The sequence below is a fragment of the Magnolia sinica genome, chromosome 2 (genome assembly GCF_029962835.1).
Source record: "Magnolia sinica isolate HGM2019 chromosome 2, MsV1, whole genome shotgun sequence".
In the NCBI taxonomy this organism is placed as follows: domain Eukaryota; kingdom Viridiplantae; phylum Streptophyta; class Magnoliopsida; order Magnoliales; family Magnoliaceae; genus Magnolia; species Magnolia sinica.
Genome location: NC_080574.1, coordinates 89727450 through 89747094, shown reverse-complemented (window position 1 = coordinate 89747094; position 19645 = coordinate 89727450). Strand labels below are relative to the sequence as shown.

The window sequence follows — 19645 nt, the reverse complement described above, 5'->3', positions numbered from 1 at the left end:
CAAGACTGAGTGGGCAGGCTTACAGAGCGATTGAGATCAGAGGAGAGGTCGGAAGAGGCAGGCCCCCTCCAGTAGCTTCCACCAGCATCGAGGGCAACAGAGGTATAGGAGCCACGCACCTGCTAGAGCACTAGCACCACATCCAGTGCCACCCCAATAACTATTTACAGGGACTTGTTATGGATGTGGTGGGACAGGGCACCGCGTGTATGAGTGCCCTCGCCCTCATCTGTAGCAGTCAGGAGGACCCCAGCAGCCTCCAGCGCAGCAGCGACCGCAGCCACCTCAACAACCAAGGCCCCACTAGCAGCAAAGATGGCAGTATAGGCCGCCGCAGAGGTAGCAGCAATACCAGAGACCTCAGAGGGGACAGGCACCTCTCCAGCCAGCTCAGGCTAGGTTCTACCCAGCTCAGTAGGATCCGCAGTCCTCTGGAGGAGTCATTGAGGGTATACTCCCGGTCTCTTCATGTATCGCCCGAGTATTATTTGATTCCAGTGCTTTGAACTCATTCATCTCTGAGAATTTTTACCAATCTTCAGGATTACCGATAGAGTATACTAGTGAGGGGTTGACTATATTGATGCCCTTGGGAAAGACTTCAGTATTAAATCGCTTCTATTCGTTTTGCCCGTGTTAGTGTGAAAGATTTTCTTACCCGCAGACTTGTACGAGCTGCCGATGTCAGATTTGGACGTTATCTTGGGCATGGATTGGCTTGCCAAGTACCACGCCATCTTGGACTGTTCCGCGAAGACCGTCACATTCTGCATACCAAGCTTTCCGCAGTTTCAGTTCGTTGCCGAGCCCAAAGGAGAGACATTGTCTTGCTTGATGTCCTATGCCGTTGAGGAACCTGTTGCAGCATGTATTGACTAGTTGCCAATTATCTGTGATTTTCTCGATGTGTTTAGGGAGATTCCGGGATTGCCACTGTGTTGGCATAATGTGATCTTGTGCCAAGTACCGCGCCTATTTCAAAGGCCTCGTATCGTATAGTGCCAATGGAGTTGAGGGAGCTGTAGCGGTAGTTAGACGAGTTGCATGAGTTGAGATTCATTCATCTGAGCAGTTTGCCTTGGAGAGAGCCGGTACTCTTTATCAGGAAGAAGGATGGCTCATTGAGGCTCTGCATAGATTACCGCGAACCCAACTAGGTCACGATTAAAAATAAGTACCCGCTCCCAAGGATAGATGATTTGTTTGATTAGCTACAGGATGCACAGTTCTTTTCAAAGATTGACCTAAGTTTCGATTATCATCAGATTCGAGTCCGAGAGGAGGACATCCCAAAGACAACTTTCGGGACACATTATGGTCATTTTGAGTTTCAGGTCATGTCCTCCGGACTGACCAATGCACCCACGATCTTCATGCAGTTGATTAACGAGGTCTTCCGTCCATATCTCGATCAGTTTGTTATGGTCTTCATCGACGATATTCTGATATATTCGAGGACCCGTGAGGACCATATGCAGCATCTGGAGATCGCTTTGCAGACCCTTCGTGCCCAACAGCTGTATGCGAAGCTGGAAAAGTGTGAGTTTTAGAAGGAGGAGGCGAAGTTCCTTGGTCACGTGGTGACAAGGGAGGGTGTTGCAGTAGACCCCTCGAAGGTTGAGGCAGTGCGTCAGTAGGGCTAGCCCATAACTACTTCTGAGATTCATAGTTTCCTTAGTTTAGCAGAATACTATCAGCGTTTCATTGAGGGCTTCTCACGTATTACAGCCCTGTTGACCAGGTTGACTCGGAAGGGCATAGATTTTGTTTGGATTGAAGCATGTGAGCAAGCATTCGTGGAGCTGAAGGACCATCTGACGTCCGCTCCTATCCTCACTCTTCCCTCTTGGAGTGATGGATTTGTTGTATTTACCGATGCCTCACGTATTAGTTTAGTTGTTATCCTAATGCAGCACAGCAGGCCTGTAGCCTTCGCGTCTCGCCGGCTCAAGATTCATGACCTGAACTACCCCACGCACGATTTAGAGCTAGCAGTAGTCGTCTTCGCATTGAAGGTGTGGAGACACTATCTCTATGAGGTTAAGTTCGAGCTCTTCTCCGACTACAAGAGCTTGAAGTATCTATTTTCTCAGTCCCAGCTGAACATGAGGCAAAGGCACTGGATGGAGCTCCCGAAGGACTATGATTTCGATCTCCAGTACCACCCAGGCAAGGCAAACGCAGTGGCTGATGTCATCAGCAGTCAGCCACAAGGCCTGGTGGCACATATGATGATTCAGGAGTGGAGGATGCTCGAGGATATAGCAGAGTATGACTTCAATTTTGGTCTGTAGTCTTCTATCATTCAGCTATCGAGCCTGTCGATTCAACCCTCTCTTATCATGAGGGTGATCGAGGCTCAGCAGACAGACGACTCGTTACAGGATTACCGAGCAGAGGCAGCATCTGAGAGTCAGACAAATTGGCAGATTAGTTCTGATGGTGGACTTCGCTTCAAAGGCCGATTGTGTGTCCCAGATATTCTTGAGTTATGAAGAGATCTTATGACCGAGGCACATCGATCGCAGTTTTCTATCCACCCTTGCTCGACAAAGATGTACTGTGATATGAGAAGATAATATTTTTGGGCAAGGATGAAGCGCCAGATCACCAGTTTTGTGTGACACATGTCAGCGTGTCAAGGTCGATCATCAGAGACCCCCTGGTCCATTACAGTCGTTGAGCGTCGCAATGTGGAAGTGAGAGCACATGTCGACAGATTTTATCATGGGCTTACCGAGGACTTAACACAGTCACGACGCCATTTGGGTTGTCATTGATCGTCTGACGAAGTCGGCACATTTTCTTGTTATTCATGTGACTTAGCCTTTGGACCGGCTTGCGAGGTTATTCATCAAGGAGATTGTGAGACTGCACGGCATTCAAGTCTCAATCATTTCTGATCGAGGCCTAAGGTTCACGTCTCAGTTTTGGAGAAGCATTTAGAGAGCGATGGGGACTGATTTGCAGCTCAGCACCGCATACCATCCGTAGACCGACGACCAGACCGAGAGGGTTAACCAAATCCTTAAGGATATACTTCGGTCCTGCGTGATTAACTTCGGGGGTAGCTGGGATGAGCATCTGTGATTGGCTGAGTTCGCATACAATAACAGCTATCAGGCGACCATTGGCATGACTCCTTTTGAGGCATTGTATAACAGACCATGCAGATTTTTGAGTTGTTAGACCGAGATCGGAGAGCAGAGTCTCCTAGGTTCTGAGCTTGTGCAGCAAACATCAGAGGCTAATGATATCATTAGGCAAAGGATGCGCATAACTCAAAGCCAGCAGAAGAGTTTTGTTAATCGCCGACGTCGTCCCTTGGAGTTTGCAGTAAGGGACAGAGTGTATCTCAAGGTCTCTCCCATGAAGGGCGTGGTCCGATTCAGAGCGAAGGGTAAGCTTGCCCCGAGATTCATAGGACCTTTTAAGATCACTGAGTGCGTTAGTGCCATGGCCTATTGGCTTGCCTTGCCATCTTAGTTGTCTGTCGTCCACAATGTTTTCCATGTCTCTATGCTGAGGAAGTATGGGTCAGACATCGTTCCCGTTATTGATTGATAATTGTTGGAGGTTCTTGAAGACGCTTCTTACATTGAGCAGCGAGTCTGCATCCTTGATCAAAAGGAGCAGGTCCTCCAGACCAAAGTCATTCCCTTAATGAAGGTTCAATGGGGTCACCATTCTGTTGATGAGGTATCTTGGGAGCGCGAGGCTGAGATTCGAAAGCGTTATCCTCATCTCTTTGACGATTGATTATATGTTGTATCATGTACGCTATCTCCAATTTTATATGATGATGCTATGTTTTTTCTTTCCTTATGAGTTATGTCGTGTTAATTGTGTAAATTTTGAAGACAAAATTTTTATTTGGAGGGGAGAGTTGTAAGGCCCGTATCCTAGTCCATACCGTTTTGTAGGCTTCCTGTAAGGCTCATGTCCTAGTCTGTACCGTTCCGTTGGCTTCCGCGGTCCTTCTGGTCGAATTCCGACAATCCTCAACCCTTATCCGACGTTTGCGTGTGATCCTAAACCGGGTCCCACATACCTAAGTCGGTTCAAACCGAAACTTGTATCTTAACGACCGCATCGTCGCCGCAGTTCCAACACCGCGACTTGCGCACCGAACCGATACCCAGGCCAAGAGATGTGGGCCTGCGTTCATTCCGAAGAAACGTCGCGCATTGCGAATATCGAGAGAATCTCTACGATATGTCCCATCAATCAATGTCAAGTACAAGCCATACCCCAAGTATAACAACTCATCCCTACCTTTTCAAAAGTCCACTCTCTCTCTCCCCTCACCATTCCTCTTTTTCCCTATTTTCAACCACAACCATACATCCCATCACCTTTTCCTTACACCCACCACTCCATCCATCCCTTTTATTATTCTTTTCCCTCATTTCTTAAAGATCTCCCAAGCAACCCAAAATTTCTACACGTCCCAAGCCTTACCAACTCTCCCAAGATCAACAAATGTGGCCCACCCTCTCATCTCTCATCCCCACCATCAAGGCCTCATCATCCACCGTTAAACGTTAAGCATATGTGCATACAAGCCTAAGGGAGTAAGGAGAAGGCCTAGAGGTGGGTGATCCACCGTTAATTCTCTCTTTAAGGGGCCCACTTATGATGGGACCCACTTGATGTATGTGTTTGTGATTAAAGAGGGGCCCATAGTGGCGGAGTCCCTCCACTCCACCGATCTCTCTCTCTCTCTCTCTCTCTCTCTCTCTCTCTCTCTCTCTCTCTCTTTCGTTGTGATGGTGTGGATCCCACCAATATGTATTATATCTACGCCACCATCAACATCAGACAGTGTGGCCCACCCTATTGCAGGTGATGATCCACACCATCCACTGTATAGATGGACCCAATACACCCTTCTTTATATATATATATATATTATATTTTATATAATATATATATGATATATAATATAATATATATTATATATATAATATAATATATATTATATATATATAATATAAGATATATATTATATATGTATACACATGTAGGTGGGCCATGTGCATGTGGAGCCCCACCATGATGCCTGTGTTTGCACCGTCCAGCGTCCCTAGTCGCTGGACATGAGGGGGCTAACATGGACTGCGTATACTGACAGGGTGTGTACGTACAAGCTAACAAAAAAAGGGACTTTTTAGGTGGGCTACTTAGGTAGGCCTTACCTTGATGCACAAAATCAAATCCACACTGTCCATTCCATTCTCCAGCTCACTTTAGGCGTTGAGCTAAAAAATGAAGCCATTCAGATTATCTGGTCGGCCATAGTGTCGAGAATAGGGGTTCTTACCATTAAAATGCACTTCGAAGTTTTCCGTACGCCAAAGTACCTTGGATATTGGACTCATTTAGCCTGTAATGAGCTGTATGATCCAATGGCTGGAGTGGATCTAACCGATGCAGGCCCCACCTGTGAAAAACCGTGAGAAAACGTTTTTTTTCAAAAAAGAAGAAGAAAGGAAGCAGCCGCTGCTGCTGCTGCTGAGGACGCAGCAGCGTCCTGCGCTGGCGGGCGGGCGGGCAGACGGGCTGGACCCATGGTCCGGCCGTGGGTCCCACCATGATGTGTGTTTTATACATCCACGCCGTCCATTTGTTGACCCCCCTCCCTGGCTGTGGGTCACCCAAAAATAAACCACATCCAATGCTCAGGTGGCCCACAACAGAGGAAACAATAGGATTGAATGTATACCATTGAAACCCCTTTTTGGGGTCAAAAGTTTTGGATCAAAATGAAATTTGTTTTTCCTCCTCAATCTAGGTCCACGTGACCTTATGAACAATTTGGATGGCAGATAAATATTACGGTGGGCCCCTAAGGTCCACGTGACCCTATCAACAGGTTGGATGCAAATAAATATTACAGTGGGCCCCCAAGTCCACGTGACCCTATCATCAGGTTGGATGGAAAACAAATATTATGGCGGGCCCAATGTCCACATAACCTTATCAGCAAGCTGGGTGGAAAATAAACATTTCAGTGGGCCCCATGTCTATGTGACCTTGTCAACAGGCTGGGTGGAAAATAAACACTATGGTGGGCCCCACATGGGACCCATTGATGTATGTTTTATAATCCACACCTTCCATAGCGTGTGTGCCACCTTGAGGTATGTAACTCATCTATGTCGTCCATCCTTCCTATATGGAATCCGCCATGATGCATGTGTTGCATCCAAACTGTCCAATCATTTTTAAAGGATCAATTTTAAGGCTTGAGACAAAAATAAGACAGATCTATTTATCATGTGGACCACAATGCACGGTGAGGATTGAACGGCTACCATTGAAGTCTCTTGGGACCTTACAATCAGAATGAATGGGAAATAAATGTTATGGTGGGCTTTGGGAATTTTAATGGTGGGAATCATTATCACCACTTAAATTGGCGCGTGGCCCATGAGATATGGCCCACTTACCTTAATTATGGCCCATGTTATGAGGCCCATTGTGATGTATGCAAGGCCCATGTGATTAGGCCCAACTTGATGTATTTGTGGCCCGCCCACTGAGGCCCACTTTGATATATATGAGACCCATGGTCTAAGGCCCATTTGATGTACTGGAGGCCCATGATTTAAGGCCCAATAGGACGTACATAAGGCCCATTGTAGTGTGATTCCACCATGGTGTATGTGTTGACCCTTATAACGGGCTATGCCTTGGGAGCAATGATGGTTTGATGTCCACATTGTAAGGATAATGTTGGTTAAATGTCCGTGTTATGACTCTCCCTAGGGCCCATTGATAGGCCCATACTTGTAGCACGTAGGCCGTCTAGGCCCGTCTTCATTATGACAGAGCCCATCACCACATAACTTGTTTAGTATAGATCGATGATTCATGATCATACGCATCATATGTATGCCTGATGTGAGGAGTGACTGATTATAGCATAAGCCTCCGGGTAGATTGTTTATGGGCTCCCTGATAAGCGAAGTTGCCCCACATGAGCACTCGGTACGACAGGATTGTTGCATGTCTCATAGTATGATTCATGTACTTGCATTTGTGTGATTGTAATTATTGTATGCCCTAGTGACATCAGGGCCATAACCTCCACAGACACATCGTGGGTGGCTGGATTGGATATCAAAAATATTATTACTAAGCATCAGGGCGCCATAGATGTCCCTAGGTGAAAACCCCTGAACCCGATAGTACCAGAGGATGACTCCAATGTCGAGACCAAGTGGATATATGAGCGTACGAGGGCCGAATACCAGGAGGCCGCGTCTCCCACTTTGTCGTGGTCGGTTGGAAAGGGGTGTGGCCTTACTCGTCCGAGGGTAGGGGCAATACTAGGTTGAGTTTGACCAGCTCGTGAATGAGTCCGCTATCAACGTGCCGAATAGGTACTAGCAGACTATTGGCCAGGCGGATAGTGAGGTTCTTACGCTCACTTAGGCTGTGCAGCTAGGAGAGTGACAGTGCCATTTGAAGTGTACTAAACCCCGGTGATTATCTAGAACGAGAACTGTACTGATTTATGATGAGGATTGGCATGCTTGAGTTACATCTCGCATCGCATGGCCGTGTTATGGCCGATAGCATTCATATCTTGCACCGCATAGCCTTGGTACGGCTAATTGCATTCATGTACTCATCACCATGATTTCGCATTACTCTGACCTTGCATTTTGAGCACGCTTATATTGCGCACACACTTACACCACCCTCTAAGCTTTCTATAAGTTTATGCATGATTGATGCGTACAGGTGACGCTAGGACGCAGCCATAGCCTTGTCAGAGTTGGAGCGTGCAGTCGAGCTTTTGGAGTTTCTGTTATTATCATCATCTTGTATTTTCCTTTTATACGTATTGTACTTAAAATTTTTTGATCATAGTGAATTTTATGATGGTATTCTTGCGGTTATTATTTGTGGGTTATGCTTATGGTTATGCTTATACTGAATCAAAATCATGCTTAGAATCCTCCTTGTAGGATCTCAGGATTGGAATCTAGTGTATAAATGCCGGGAGCTGAGAATGGGGTACTACGGAGGCTGTCGGCACCGGATTCGGCAATCGGGAATTTTGTGAGCCCGATTTTCGAGTTTGGGGCGTGACACTTCCGCAGTCCTCTCAGTCAAATTCCGATAACCCTTGACCTGTATCCGATGTTTACGCGCGATCCTAAGCCGAAACTTGCATACCAAAGTCGGGTCAACCCGAAACTTATACCCTAGTGACCACGTCGTCGTCGCGGTTCCAATGGTTCAACTCGCGCACCTAATTGATACCCGGGCTAGGAGATGTGGGCCCGCGTTCATTCTGAAGAAATGCCACGCGTTGCGAATTTCGAAGGAATCTCTACAACATGTCTAATCAATCAAGTCAAGTACACACCATACCTCAAGTACAACAACCCATCCCTCCTTTTTCCACAAGTCAACTGTCTCTCCCCCCTGCCCATCCCTCTTTTACAAAATTTCAAATCAAACCTTACCTAACCATCTCCTTTCCTTACAACCACCACTCCATCTATCCCTTTAATCCATAATTTCTCTCTTTCTCTCATTTCTCAAAACTCACTCCCAAGCAACACCCCACGTCCAAGCCCTCCCAAGCTCTCCTAAATACTAAGTGTGGCTCACCTTCTCATCTCTCATCTCAACCTTCCAATCACCATCAACCTCTATTAAAAGTGAAGGAAAGGAGCATAGGAGTCCAAGGGATCAAGGAGGAGTGCAATAGGTGGGTGATCCACCGTTGATTTCAAGTTTAAGGCCCATTTGTTATGGGACCCGCAATGATGTATGGAATGTAGAGAGGGGCCCATAGTGGTGGGGTCCCTCTATCTCACTGTTTCTCTCTCTTTTCCTCTCTCTCTCTCTCTCTCTCTTGTATGGATAGTGAGCATGTGTGTGGTCCACCATGAAGCGTGTATTTTGTCCATGCCCTTCATTGAATGGCCCACATGTAGGTCCACTTGGATGGGTCCAAATGAAGGAAAAATGCAAATATCAGCTTGATCCAAGAGTGTGGCCCACCTGACGTGGGGCCACCATGTTATGTAGGTGCCATCTAAACTACCCATTCATGTGTGGTCTACGATATTAGGTGGGCCCCTTTCATCCAAGCTGTCCAGCATCCCTGGACACTGGACATTGCCATTTACATAGTTTCACACACACCCACACACGTGCATATTTATAACTATAAGATATATTTTTATATTATATAATATAATATGTTATAATACCTCTGGACACTGGCACCTTCACACCCTCACACACACACATATAAGTATATAATATATGTGATATAATATAATATAATATAATCTTGTTTATATAAGATGTAATATTACATAATATAATATATAATACTATATTATATTATATGTATGAAGATCGGTACCATCCAGATGGGTCTGACGGTGCCGTAGGGATTGATGTGTGTGTTTTATCCACACCGTCCACACCTAAGGACGGTGGGACCCCTCCTTCCACAGGTATGACATCTAGGCCGTCCATCTGGACGTGCTCCTAGACCCCAACATGATGGATGTTTCCATCTAAACCGTCCACCCACTTGGTAGCAATCTGGTTGTCCATTTGCTGGACGGTCGGTGGCCTCACTATGATGGATGTGCTACATACAGCCGTCCATCCATTTGGCCAGCCGTCCATCCATTATGTGGGACCTTCCAAATGATGGATGTGCTGTATCCTGCCGACCATCCCTTATGCTAGCTCGTCTCAAGCTTGAGACTGGAAATAAGACAAATCCAGTTATCAAATGGACCACACTACAGAAAACACAGTGGTTTGAACGTCTACCATTGAAACCCTTTTTTTTGGATTTCAGAAGTTTTGGACCAATATGATATTTATTTTCCTCTAAGATCAGGTCCTTGTGACCTTGGGAATAGACTAGACAGGAAAATAAATATTATTGTGGGCCCACTGAAAATTCAACTATAGAAAATCATTATCATCACTGCCATTTGTGGTATGGTCTAGATGATCCTTTGGATATGATTCTTTTCTTTAATAATGCTCTAAAATGATCCCTAATAATAGATGATTGGTGTAGTGGTGCGGCCCACTTGATTCAGCCCACTTGATTTAGCCACTTGGTTCGGCCCATTTATATCGGCACATTTGATTTGGCCCATTTATATTGGCCCATTTGATTCGGCCCATTCGACTCGGCCTATTCAACTCGGCCCCTTTGATTCGACCCAATTGATCGGCCCATATGAATCGGCCCATTTGATTCGGACCTTTTGATCCGGCCCATTTGAATCGCCCCATTTGATCGGCCCATTTGAATCGACCCCTTGGATTCTACCCAGTTGATGTAGCCCATTTGATGCATGATTGACCTCCTTTGGAGCAGCCCACATGATGCGGCCCACTTGAGATATATGAGGCCCAATGAGACGTACGTGAGGCCTTCGTGGGGGCTGACTGTGATGTATATGAAGCCCATTACGATGTGAGATTCCACCACGTTGTATGTAATGATGTTTGGCGAACATGCCTTAGGAGCAATGATGGTTTGATATCCACATTGTAAGAGCAATGATGGTTAAATGTCTGCATTGTAACTCTCCCTAGGGCCCTTTGATAGGCCCATACTTGTAGTGTGTAGGCCGTCTAGGCCCCTCTTCGTTATGAACAGGATCCATCACCACATAACATGCTTGTATAGTTCCATGATTCAAGCTCATACGCATCATATGTATGCTTGATATGAGGAGTGACTGATCATAACATATGCCTTCGGGCAGAATGTTTATGAGCTCCCTGGTAGGCGGAGTTGCCCTTCATGAGCGCGTGGTATGCACATGATTGTTGCATGACTGGTAGTGTCAGTCATGCACTTCGCATTTGTATGACATGATTTCTATACGCCCTAGTAACATCGTGGATAGCAGGATTGGATACCGAAAATATTGTCATTAAGCACCGGGGCGCCATAGATGTCCCAGGGTGAAAATTTCTAAACCTGATGGTACCAGAGGATGACTCCAACATCGAAACTGAGTGGATACATGAGCGCACGAGGGCCGAATACCAAGAGGCCACGTCTCCCACTATGTCGTGGTCGGTTGGAAAAGGGTGTGGCCTTACTCGCCTGAGGATAAGGGGCATCACTAGGGTAAGTTTAACCAGCTCGTGAATGGGTCCGCTATCGACGTGCTGGATAGATATTGACGGACTATTGGCTAGACGGATAGTGAGGTTTCTTACGCTCACTTGGACTGTGCGCCTGGGAAAGGGGCAGTGCCATTTGAAGTGTACTAAACCCCGATGATTATTCAGAATGAGAACTATACTGATATTTGATGCTCTAATGATAAGCTGCATTGATATGTGGATTTGGATGAGGATTGACATGTTTGAGTTGCATCTCGCATCACATGGTCTTGATATGACCGATAGCATTCTTATCTTGCACCGCATAGCCTTGGTACGGCTGATTGTATTCATGTATCCATCGACATGATTCCGCATTACTCGACCTTACATTTTGAGCATACTTATATTGCGCACACACTTACACCACCCTCTAAGCTTTTTATAAGCTTATGCATGATTGATGCATGCAGGTGACGCCAGAAAGCAGCCGTAGCTTCACTGCAGTAGGAGCGTACAGTTGAGCTTCTGGAGTTTCTGTTGTTTTCATTATCTTGTATTTCCCTTTCATACGTATTGTACTCAAAGTTTTTTATCATAGTGGATTTTGTGATGGTATTCTTGTGATTACTGTTCATAGGTTTTCCTTATGGTTATATTTATACTGAATCAAAATCATGTTTGAAATCCTCCTTGTAGAATCCCAAGATCGGAACCTAGTGTATGGGTGCCGGGAGCCGAGAATGGGGTACTATGGAGGCTGTCAGCGCCGGATTCGGCAATCGGGAATTTTCTGAGCCCGGTTTCCGAGTTTGGGGCATGACAGCTCGCACACATGGATTTGTGATGTTAAAGGATGGGGGAATCTAGAAAGTTAAAGAGCATATGTTCAATGAATGTTAACATATAATGGGTGATTGTCCAGACTACCACTGGCCTAGGATAAGATAGGATTCGGGACCCTGACAAGTTAAAGAGCATATATGTCCGATGAATGTTTAACATATAATGGGTGATTATCTAGACTACCACTGGCCTAGATAAGATAGGATCTAGGATACCGGCAAGTCATAGAGTTATAAGATAGTGGAGGATCTAGGATGCAAATGCATGAGCTATGCTACCATAAGTTGTAGGTGAGACAGATCCAGAATTCCGGTTGGTCATAGAGCAGACGCTCAATGGATAGATATTGAAGAGGGGTTGAGAAGAAAAGTAATATTTGTCACGCCCCAAACTTGGGAACCAGGCTCACTAAATTCTCGGCCGTCGAATTCTTTACCGACAGCCTTCATAATATCCCATCTCAGCTCCTAACTCCCATATGCTTCCGATCATTGGATCCTATAAGGAGGATTTTCAGGGTGATATATATATATATATATATATATATATATATATATATATATATATATATTTCCCTTCTAGCATTGTACTTAACTGATTTTCGTAGATGAGGAGGAATTCTCCTTTATACATACATACATATATATACATACATATATATATATACATATTTATACATACATACATATATACATACATACATACATACATATATATATATATATATATATATATAAAGGAGTATATACTAATAAGTATACCAAAGTCACAAAATATAGGAGTTAGAAGGGAAATATATATAATCATCATCACTACATATCAATTGATAATCGTTGAGTACAACGCTGGAAGGGAAATACAAATATAACCAAAATTTAAAAGATCAGGCTCATGCTCCAGGCTCAATACTACTGATACACCCTAGCATCACCTGCAGCGTAAACAAATGCACATAAGCATTTGAAATTATGTACAGACAAAGTACCTCGATACAACCTTGACTTGGTTCTCTTGCCCAAAGTTTCGGGTATGAGCATTGCCATAGAAAATATGGCAAATCGAATCGTAAGAGTACACACACTAAGTTCAAGCCCATTTGAAGGCATCCAACAATAAGTACAAGGAGAAGACAGACAAGCATTGGTGTTTGAAGGTATTTAATGTGAGTGATATGACGTGATGGTTCATCTACGCGAAGAAAGATTCCGATCAGGACGTACAATAAACTAGAGAAAAAGAAGATTGGACCAATACCCATCCTTTGTAAGATCAATGACAATGCTTATATGTTATTGATCTTCTTAAAGATATGGAAATCTACGCACGTTCAACATGACAAACCTATACGAGTATCATGAACCGAATCTGACGAATAACTCGAGGACAAGTTCTTTTGAAGTGGAAGGGATTGATGCAAAACGGGTCGCGGACTCGTTCATGGCTAAGATGGAGAAAAAAAAAAAAAAAGCGAAGGATTGAACACACTCAGCATAGTTCGACTGGTGGATAAATCCGGTTGATAGGTTGAAATTCCACTAGAAATTCCACATTACTTGCCTGTTTGGATCTGATATTTTCTCTTATGGATTCAAGAAAAGCATAAATTCAAGTTAGTTTATCAATTAAGGAAGATGGTGATCAATCATGTCCTTCCCTACGTCATAATCCTAGGCCAAGCAGAACTGAAACATACCAAATTTGGATACCAAATCGCAGGCATACGAAAATTGGATCGGCCTCATTTTTGAGCTCATGTCCCTGCTCACAAAATGGATAGACGGAATGGATAAAACACATGGTGGGGTGGGGCAGACAGAGCTTTGCCAGCCAGCACTGATCTGTACCGAGGTGGTGGTACTGTACCGGCGGTGTCACTACTGAATCCGAATCCTATTTTATGTGGCCCAATCCTGGTGTCAATCTCCTCATTTTATCGATCCTTCCCAGATTCAAACTGTGAGATCCGCATAAAAAATTAATGCTGACTCGCATTGCGTAGGAGCCGTCAGTTGCTAAGGAAATTGACTACAATTTACTCATTTACCTGCTATTGGCTGATTTAAATTAATAATAAAAAAATAAAAATAAAAAAAATTTAAAAAAAGAAAAAGAATCTAAGAAATCCAAGAAATACCTAGGATGAAAGAAGCTATTATTAGCTGCATCTTTAAGAGTTAAAAATGATTATGACATAACTATCCTTTTCTCAAGCGGAAGCTTTAAAGAAAAGGAATGCACTAACCACCTTCTCTACAGGAGGTGAGGAGAACAAGTTCATCTCCCCCACTTACCTATCCCCTTTCAGAGAAAGATGAGGAAAAAGATAAAAAGAATTAAGTAATGAAATTATTCCCGTTCATGCTCTTGGGCTCAAAGATAGTGTGATGTCCTGAAAAACCTTAAGCCTCTTTTTGTTGAGATTTCTTAGGTCTGTCGTATTCGCCACTGTTGTCGTCTCAAGAACAGGAGCAAGAACTGCCGCCATAATTGCATCATCTAATGCTTCACTGTCTGGCAATAAGTCTATCCACTTCTTGTCGATTTCTTCAGAAGAAAGAGACCGTCTTCTGGCCTTATGATCCAGCGGCTCTGAACCACTCATGGGTGGTTTCTTAGATTTCTCAATTTCATGCTTGTTGATTGGACCAGCATTGTTGCAGGAGGACCTGGTCCGCTTGAGGCCACCAAGAAGATCATGAAATTGGATTGAAGTCGTGTCCTTTATTAACTTGGAATAAAATGGGGGTGCCTTGCTGTTGAGGGAATTTTGGGCGGGACCCATGAATTTCTGTAATGGGCAAGGTTGAATTCTATTATCTACTGCCCCTCTGTTTATTCTGTTTACGTCAAAATTCTCATCAGGAAAATCATCATGTGGTTTCGATGAGTTTGGGACAAAAGGAATGGTGGGATCTTTGCAAGGTTGAGGTTCCCAAATAGATGAAGAACCCAGGAAGGCATTGAAAAGCTGAGTTTGCTTGAATTGATCTTGACCATTATTCATGAGTTCAGATTCAAGGTCCTGAAGCATTTCTTGAGCTCTTTCAAAAGCTTTGAGATGGGAATCCACACCCCTCGGACCATCTGCCATAGCTGGTTTCACTTGCCGAAGTGTTTCTTTAGCCTCAGTGATTCTCCCTTGCTTCATCAGGCAAATGCCCAAGTTGCACATTTTGTTATTGTCTGGTGCTATTGTAAGTGCTCTTCTGTAAGCTGCTTCTGCTTCTACGTAGTTCTGCTGCTGCATGAATGCCCATCCCAAATTCCCCTACAACATTTGTTTTCATTGTTAGTATACGAGGAAATAAATATATGATCTTCAGCTGCAAATATGATAGGCTGATCGTAATAATGTACATGTGGGGCCCATCTTTTTGCCTTCAACATTGTTCATATGCTGGCCCCAAAAGTCACTCCCTAAAAGTTTGGTTTGAGTCCCTGTCAGTTGTGGACCATTGGATGTAATTGCCCATTTTCATCTGATGGCTAGGATGATGCGATAAGGGGGAGAGATTGGATAATGACCTATCCCAAGATGTTGCCACTCATATGAGAAATATATGATCTTCAGTTGCAAAATTCCCTACAACATTTGTTTTCATTGTATGTGAGGAAAAATACATGATTACAATGAGGAAATATATGATCTTCAGTTGCAAATACGATAGGATCCTAACAATGTACATGTGGGGCCCATCTTTTTGTCCTCTACATTGTTCATATTCTGGCCCCAAAAGTCTCTCCCTAAAAATTGGATGGATTGGGCCTCCGTCAGATGTGGACCATTGGATGTTATTGCCCAATTTGTATCTGATGGCTAGTATGATGCGGTAAGGAGGAGACAGGAGAAGGACCATCCCAAGATGGAGCCACTCACATGAGGAAATATACGATCTTCAGTTTGTGAATTTGATAGGTTGATCGTAACAATGTACATGAGGGGCAGTGTTCACATATGCTGGCCCCAGAAGTCTCTCCCCCAAAAATTGGATGATCCTAACCGTCTGATTGAGCCCCTGTCAGATGTGGACCATTGGATATAGTTTCTCCATTTTCATTAGATAGCTAGGATGATCTGATAAGGGGGAGATTGGAGAGTGACCCAACTCAAGATGGTGCCCCACTCATATCAAGAAATATGATCTTCAGTTTGTGAATTCGATAGCCCTATTGTAACAAAGTACATGTGGGGCCCACTGTTTTGTCTTCAACTTTGTTCATATGCTGGCCCCAAAAATCTCTCCCCCAAATTTGGATGATCCTAGTAGTAGTCTGATTGGGGTCCTGTCAGATGTGGACAGTTTGGTTGTGATTGTCCATTTCCATCAGATGGCTAGGACGATATGATAAGGAGGAGATTGGAGAATGAATCATCCCACGATGGTGCCACCAGATCAACAGCTTATATATGAAAGTAGGCCCAGCAGATCAACAGCTTATCATTGCTGGGTCGAGAAAAATGAAGTTCTTTTGTTCGATCCAGCATCTTGGAAAGTGTAAAGAAGTGAAGAGAAACGTGGGACAGGAATTACCAGCAGTCTAGTCGCTTCTTGCTCAACAGAAACCTGAAATTTCTTCCCTTGAGATCGAGCCGTCTTCGTGCGCTTCCCATTGAAGGCCATCCCTTGCTGTATCAAATACAATTTGTGCTTCAACAGAGCAATTTGATCATCTAATCTCCCACACCTCTGCCAAAAAAAAAAAAAAAAAATTTCGGTCTTCAGAGGGAAAAAGGAAAACAAAAGAAAAGAAAAGGAAAAAAGAAAAATCTGGTAGCGCTTGGAATTTTAGATACAATCTCTCCAATATCAATGAGGAAATTAATTTTTTTAAAAAAAAAAAAAAAAAAAAAAAAAAAAAAACGGAATGTTAGAAGAAAAAACCTTGTAAAGATCGAGAAGTATATTATCCAAAGACTCTTGGGCCTGTTCCGAACACCGCGCTCTCAATGACTTAATCGCTTCGATAGCCTCCTCTGCCCTGTTCTGTTGCTTCATAACAATAGCCATGTCTTTCAGAGCACTATCGACTCTGTCTCCAGCATTAATGGCCGCCCAAAACAGCGCAATTGCCTTCTCAGGGTCCTTGTCCACTAACTGAACCAATCAAGACAACCGAAAATAAGTAAACCCATAAAAGAAAATCAATATAAAAAGCAGGAAATCAGTTTGATTTCAGATTTTTGAATCTGCAACTGCAAAACCTGCTTCTTCTTCTTCTTTTCTTTTATTTATTTATTTATTTTTATTTTTATTTTGTTTTGTGGTAAGTGCTTACCTGAACCTGTTTTGCCTTGACGTAAGGAGTATCACCAATTGGGACTTTGTGGGCCACGTGGAAGGATTCAGAGCGCGTTCGTAGGAGAGGCTTCACCGGCGAACATGGAGCTGATTTTGAAGGCCTCGTTCCGAGGGGAGCATTCCATAGATCCTGCATCATCTTTTCTTCCGCTGTTTCTCAGCAATTTCTGTTGTAGATATGAAGAGGATCTATGGAAGCAAACACACGCACAGAAATTGTTAGGAAATGGGAAACGAGGGAGTTTGTTAAGAAGAGAGGAAACGAGAGAGAAGAAGGATTTGTTTCTTTGGTAGACGGTTGTGTTAATATGAAAGAGCATTTTTGAATTACATGACCGTTGGAGAGTTACCGTTTGAAAATATAGCCGTTGTCACCGTTGTTATTTTCAAAGCGAAGCGCCACTGTATAGGGAGATGATACGGTGGAGCACGACGTACCTTATTATGGTAGCTTTATCTCTACTGGACACGTGGCAGGGTGATGTATTGATCAGTATCACGTTAGTTTTTTGAAACTAAATCCATTAGATAGTTATATCCATTAGTTTTATACAATTCATCCAAATGCATATTTTGATCGTTAATCTTTTCTTTTTCAACCGTTGATTTAATGGCAACGGATCACATGGATAGGATACTATAATAGGAGAGATCTTTTACTATAAATCATCCATAATAAGAGCCTACATATGAGCGGATCTGTTTTGAAATAACCTTTTCAAGTATCTTATGGAGAGATAGTTGTACCGTATTACAGTTCTTCGTGTCCAGCGAGTCACCATCTCTTGTTTTACTTATGGGGACCGATTGCGTACTACCTGCCGGGGGCTGTGTGTGCCTACCGTGATATTTTTGTTTTATCAAGCCGTTCATCAATTTTAAAAGATTACTAGCCCCAAAAAGGCTGCATATCAAAGGCTCGAGTGGACCACACCACAGGAAGCAGTGGCAACAATGACACACCATTGCAACCTTCCTTGGGCTTACCGTCATGTTTATTTGCAATCCAACTAGTTTATAAGGACAAATATAACTCGATGGATATCAGCTTGGCCTGTAAGCGTTCAATCCTCACCGTTTTATGTGGTGTGATCCACTTGATCATTTGATCTACCTTAGTTTTGGAATCATCAAATGAAATGATTCTCAAAATGAATGGACAACAGGGATAAACGTACATCATGGTTGGACCTCACAAAGTCCCTTATACGACCGTCCGTCAACCATGCAGATTGCTGATGTCGTCGGAGTGGATTAGGTGAGACCCTTTGCTTCACCCGAGATACTGCGGCCCTTACTGTGTAGCTCACCTTGATGCATGTATATGTATCGACGCCTCCATCAATTTCTTTTTCCATATTGTTTTAGAGCATTATCTAAAAAATGAAGAATATCTAATTATCAGGTGGACCATACTATTAAAAAACAATGGTGATTGACCATTAATGGCCACAAAAGTTTTGGATCGAGATGATTTTTATTTTTTCCCTTAATCCAGGCTTGTGTGACCTTATCAACAGATTGGATGACAAATAAACATTACAGAAACATTAAGGTTCACCTTAAAATAATTTAATGGTAGAGCATTGGGTCATCACTGTTTCCTATGGTATGATCCACCTGAAAATTGGATCAACTTAATTTTTGAGATGATGCTCTAAGATGATATGAAAAAATAAATAAATAAATAAATAAATAAAATAAATGAAAGGCCGGTGTGGATATAGAATACATACATCAAGGTGGGCCACATGGTAAGGGCTACACCCTCTTGGGTGAGTCTGCGGTCTCACCTAATCTGCTCCCTCCGTCGGGGCTTGCAAGCACTTGTATCGTTGCCACGGATGGGGATTGTGTGCCGCCACTGCCACGACGGACAGAGTCTTGGCTGAGGCTCTGTGTGGCCCACCATGATGTATGTGTTTTATACACGCCGTACATCCATTTTGAAAATTGGTTGTAAGGCATTAGCCCAAAAAGGAGGCAGGTCCAAGGCTCAAGCGGGTCATACCGCAGAAAATAACGGGGATGAACGCCTACCATTGAAAACTTCTTGGGGGTCAAATAAATTTTTGATCAAGCTGATATTTGTAATTTCCCTTCATCCAGGTCTATATGATATTATGAACAGGTTGGATGACAAAAAAACATCATGGTCAACCTTAGGAAGATTTCAACGGTGGGGCCTACATGATGAGTGGTCCAATGATATAAAATTAAAAAATCCATCCACACCGCGGAATCCTTTCTGTACGGCCACTCAATGAAACCCATACTGAAAGTATAATTGTGGCTAACATGACCATGCACCACATTGTACATGCCTTTGGCATGGGTGTTGAGCACAGTAGGAGTTTAGCATGCACGATCGTGAG

General features: G+C 43.6%; 1 protein-coding gene across 1 annotated transcript; it reads right to left on the bottom strand.

Annotated features, from left to right (window-relative positions):
• Positions 1–14092: 14092 nt before the first annotated feature.
• Positions 14093–17534, bottom strand: LOC131237255 (protein POLLENLESS 3-LIKE 2). Its single transcript, XM_058234945.1, has 4 exons — positions 17248–17534; positions 16854–17066; positions 16503–16658; positions 14093–15238 (listed from the first exon to the last, which is right to left on the bottom strand). The coding sequence occupies exons 1-4, from the start codon at positions 17407–17409 to the stop codon at positions 14327–14329; spliced, it is 1443 nt and encodes a 480-aa protein (XP_058090928.1). The 5' UTR covers positions 17410–17534; the 3' UTR covers positions 14093–14326.
• Positions 17535–19645: the final 2111 nt, after the last annotated feature.

Coding starts and splice junctions, on each gene's coding strand:
- LOC131237255 (XM_058234945.1), bottom strand. CDS start 17,409: ATGATGCAGGATCTATGGAATGCTCCCCTCGGAACGAGGCCTTCAAAA. Junction 17,067..17,247: donor TCAAGGCAAAACAGGTTCAG/GTAAGCACTTAC, acceptor TGATTGGTTCAG/TTAGTGGACAAGGACCCTGA. Junction 16,659..16,853: donor TACTTCTCGATCTTTACAAG/GTTTTTTCTTCT, acceptor TTTTTTTGGCAG/AGGTGTGGGAGATTAGATGA.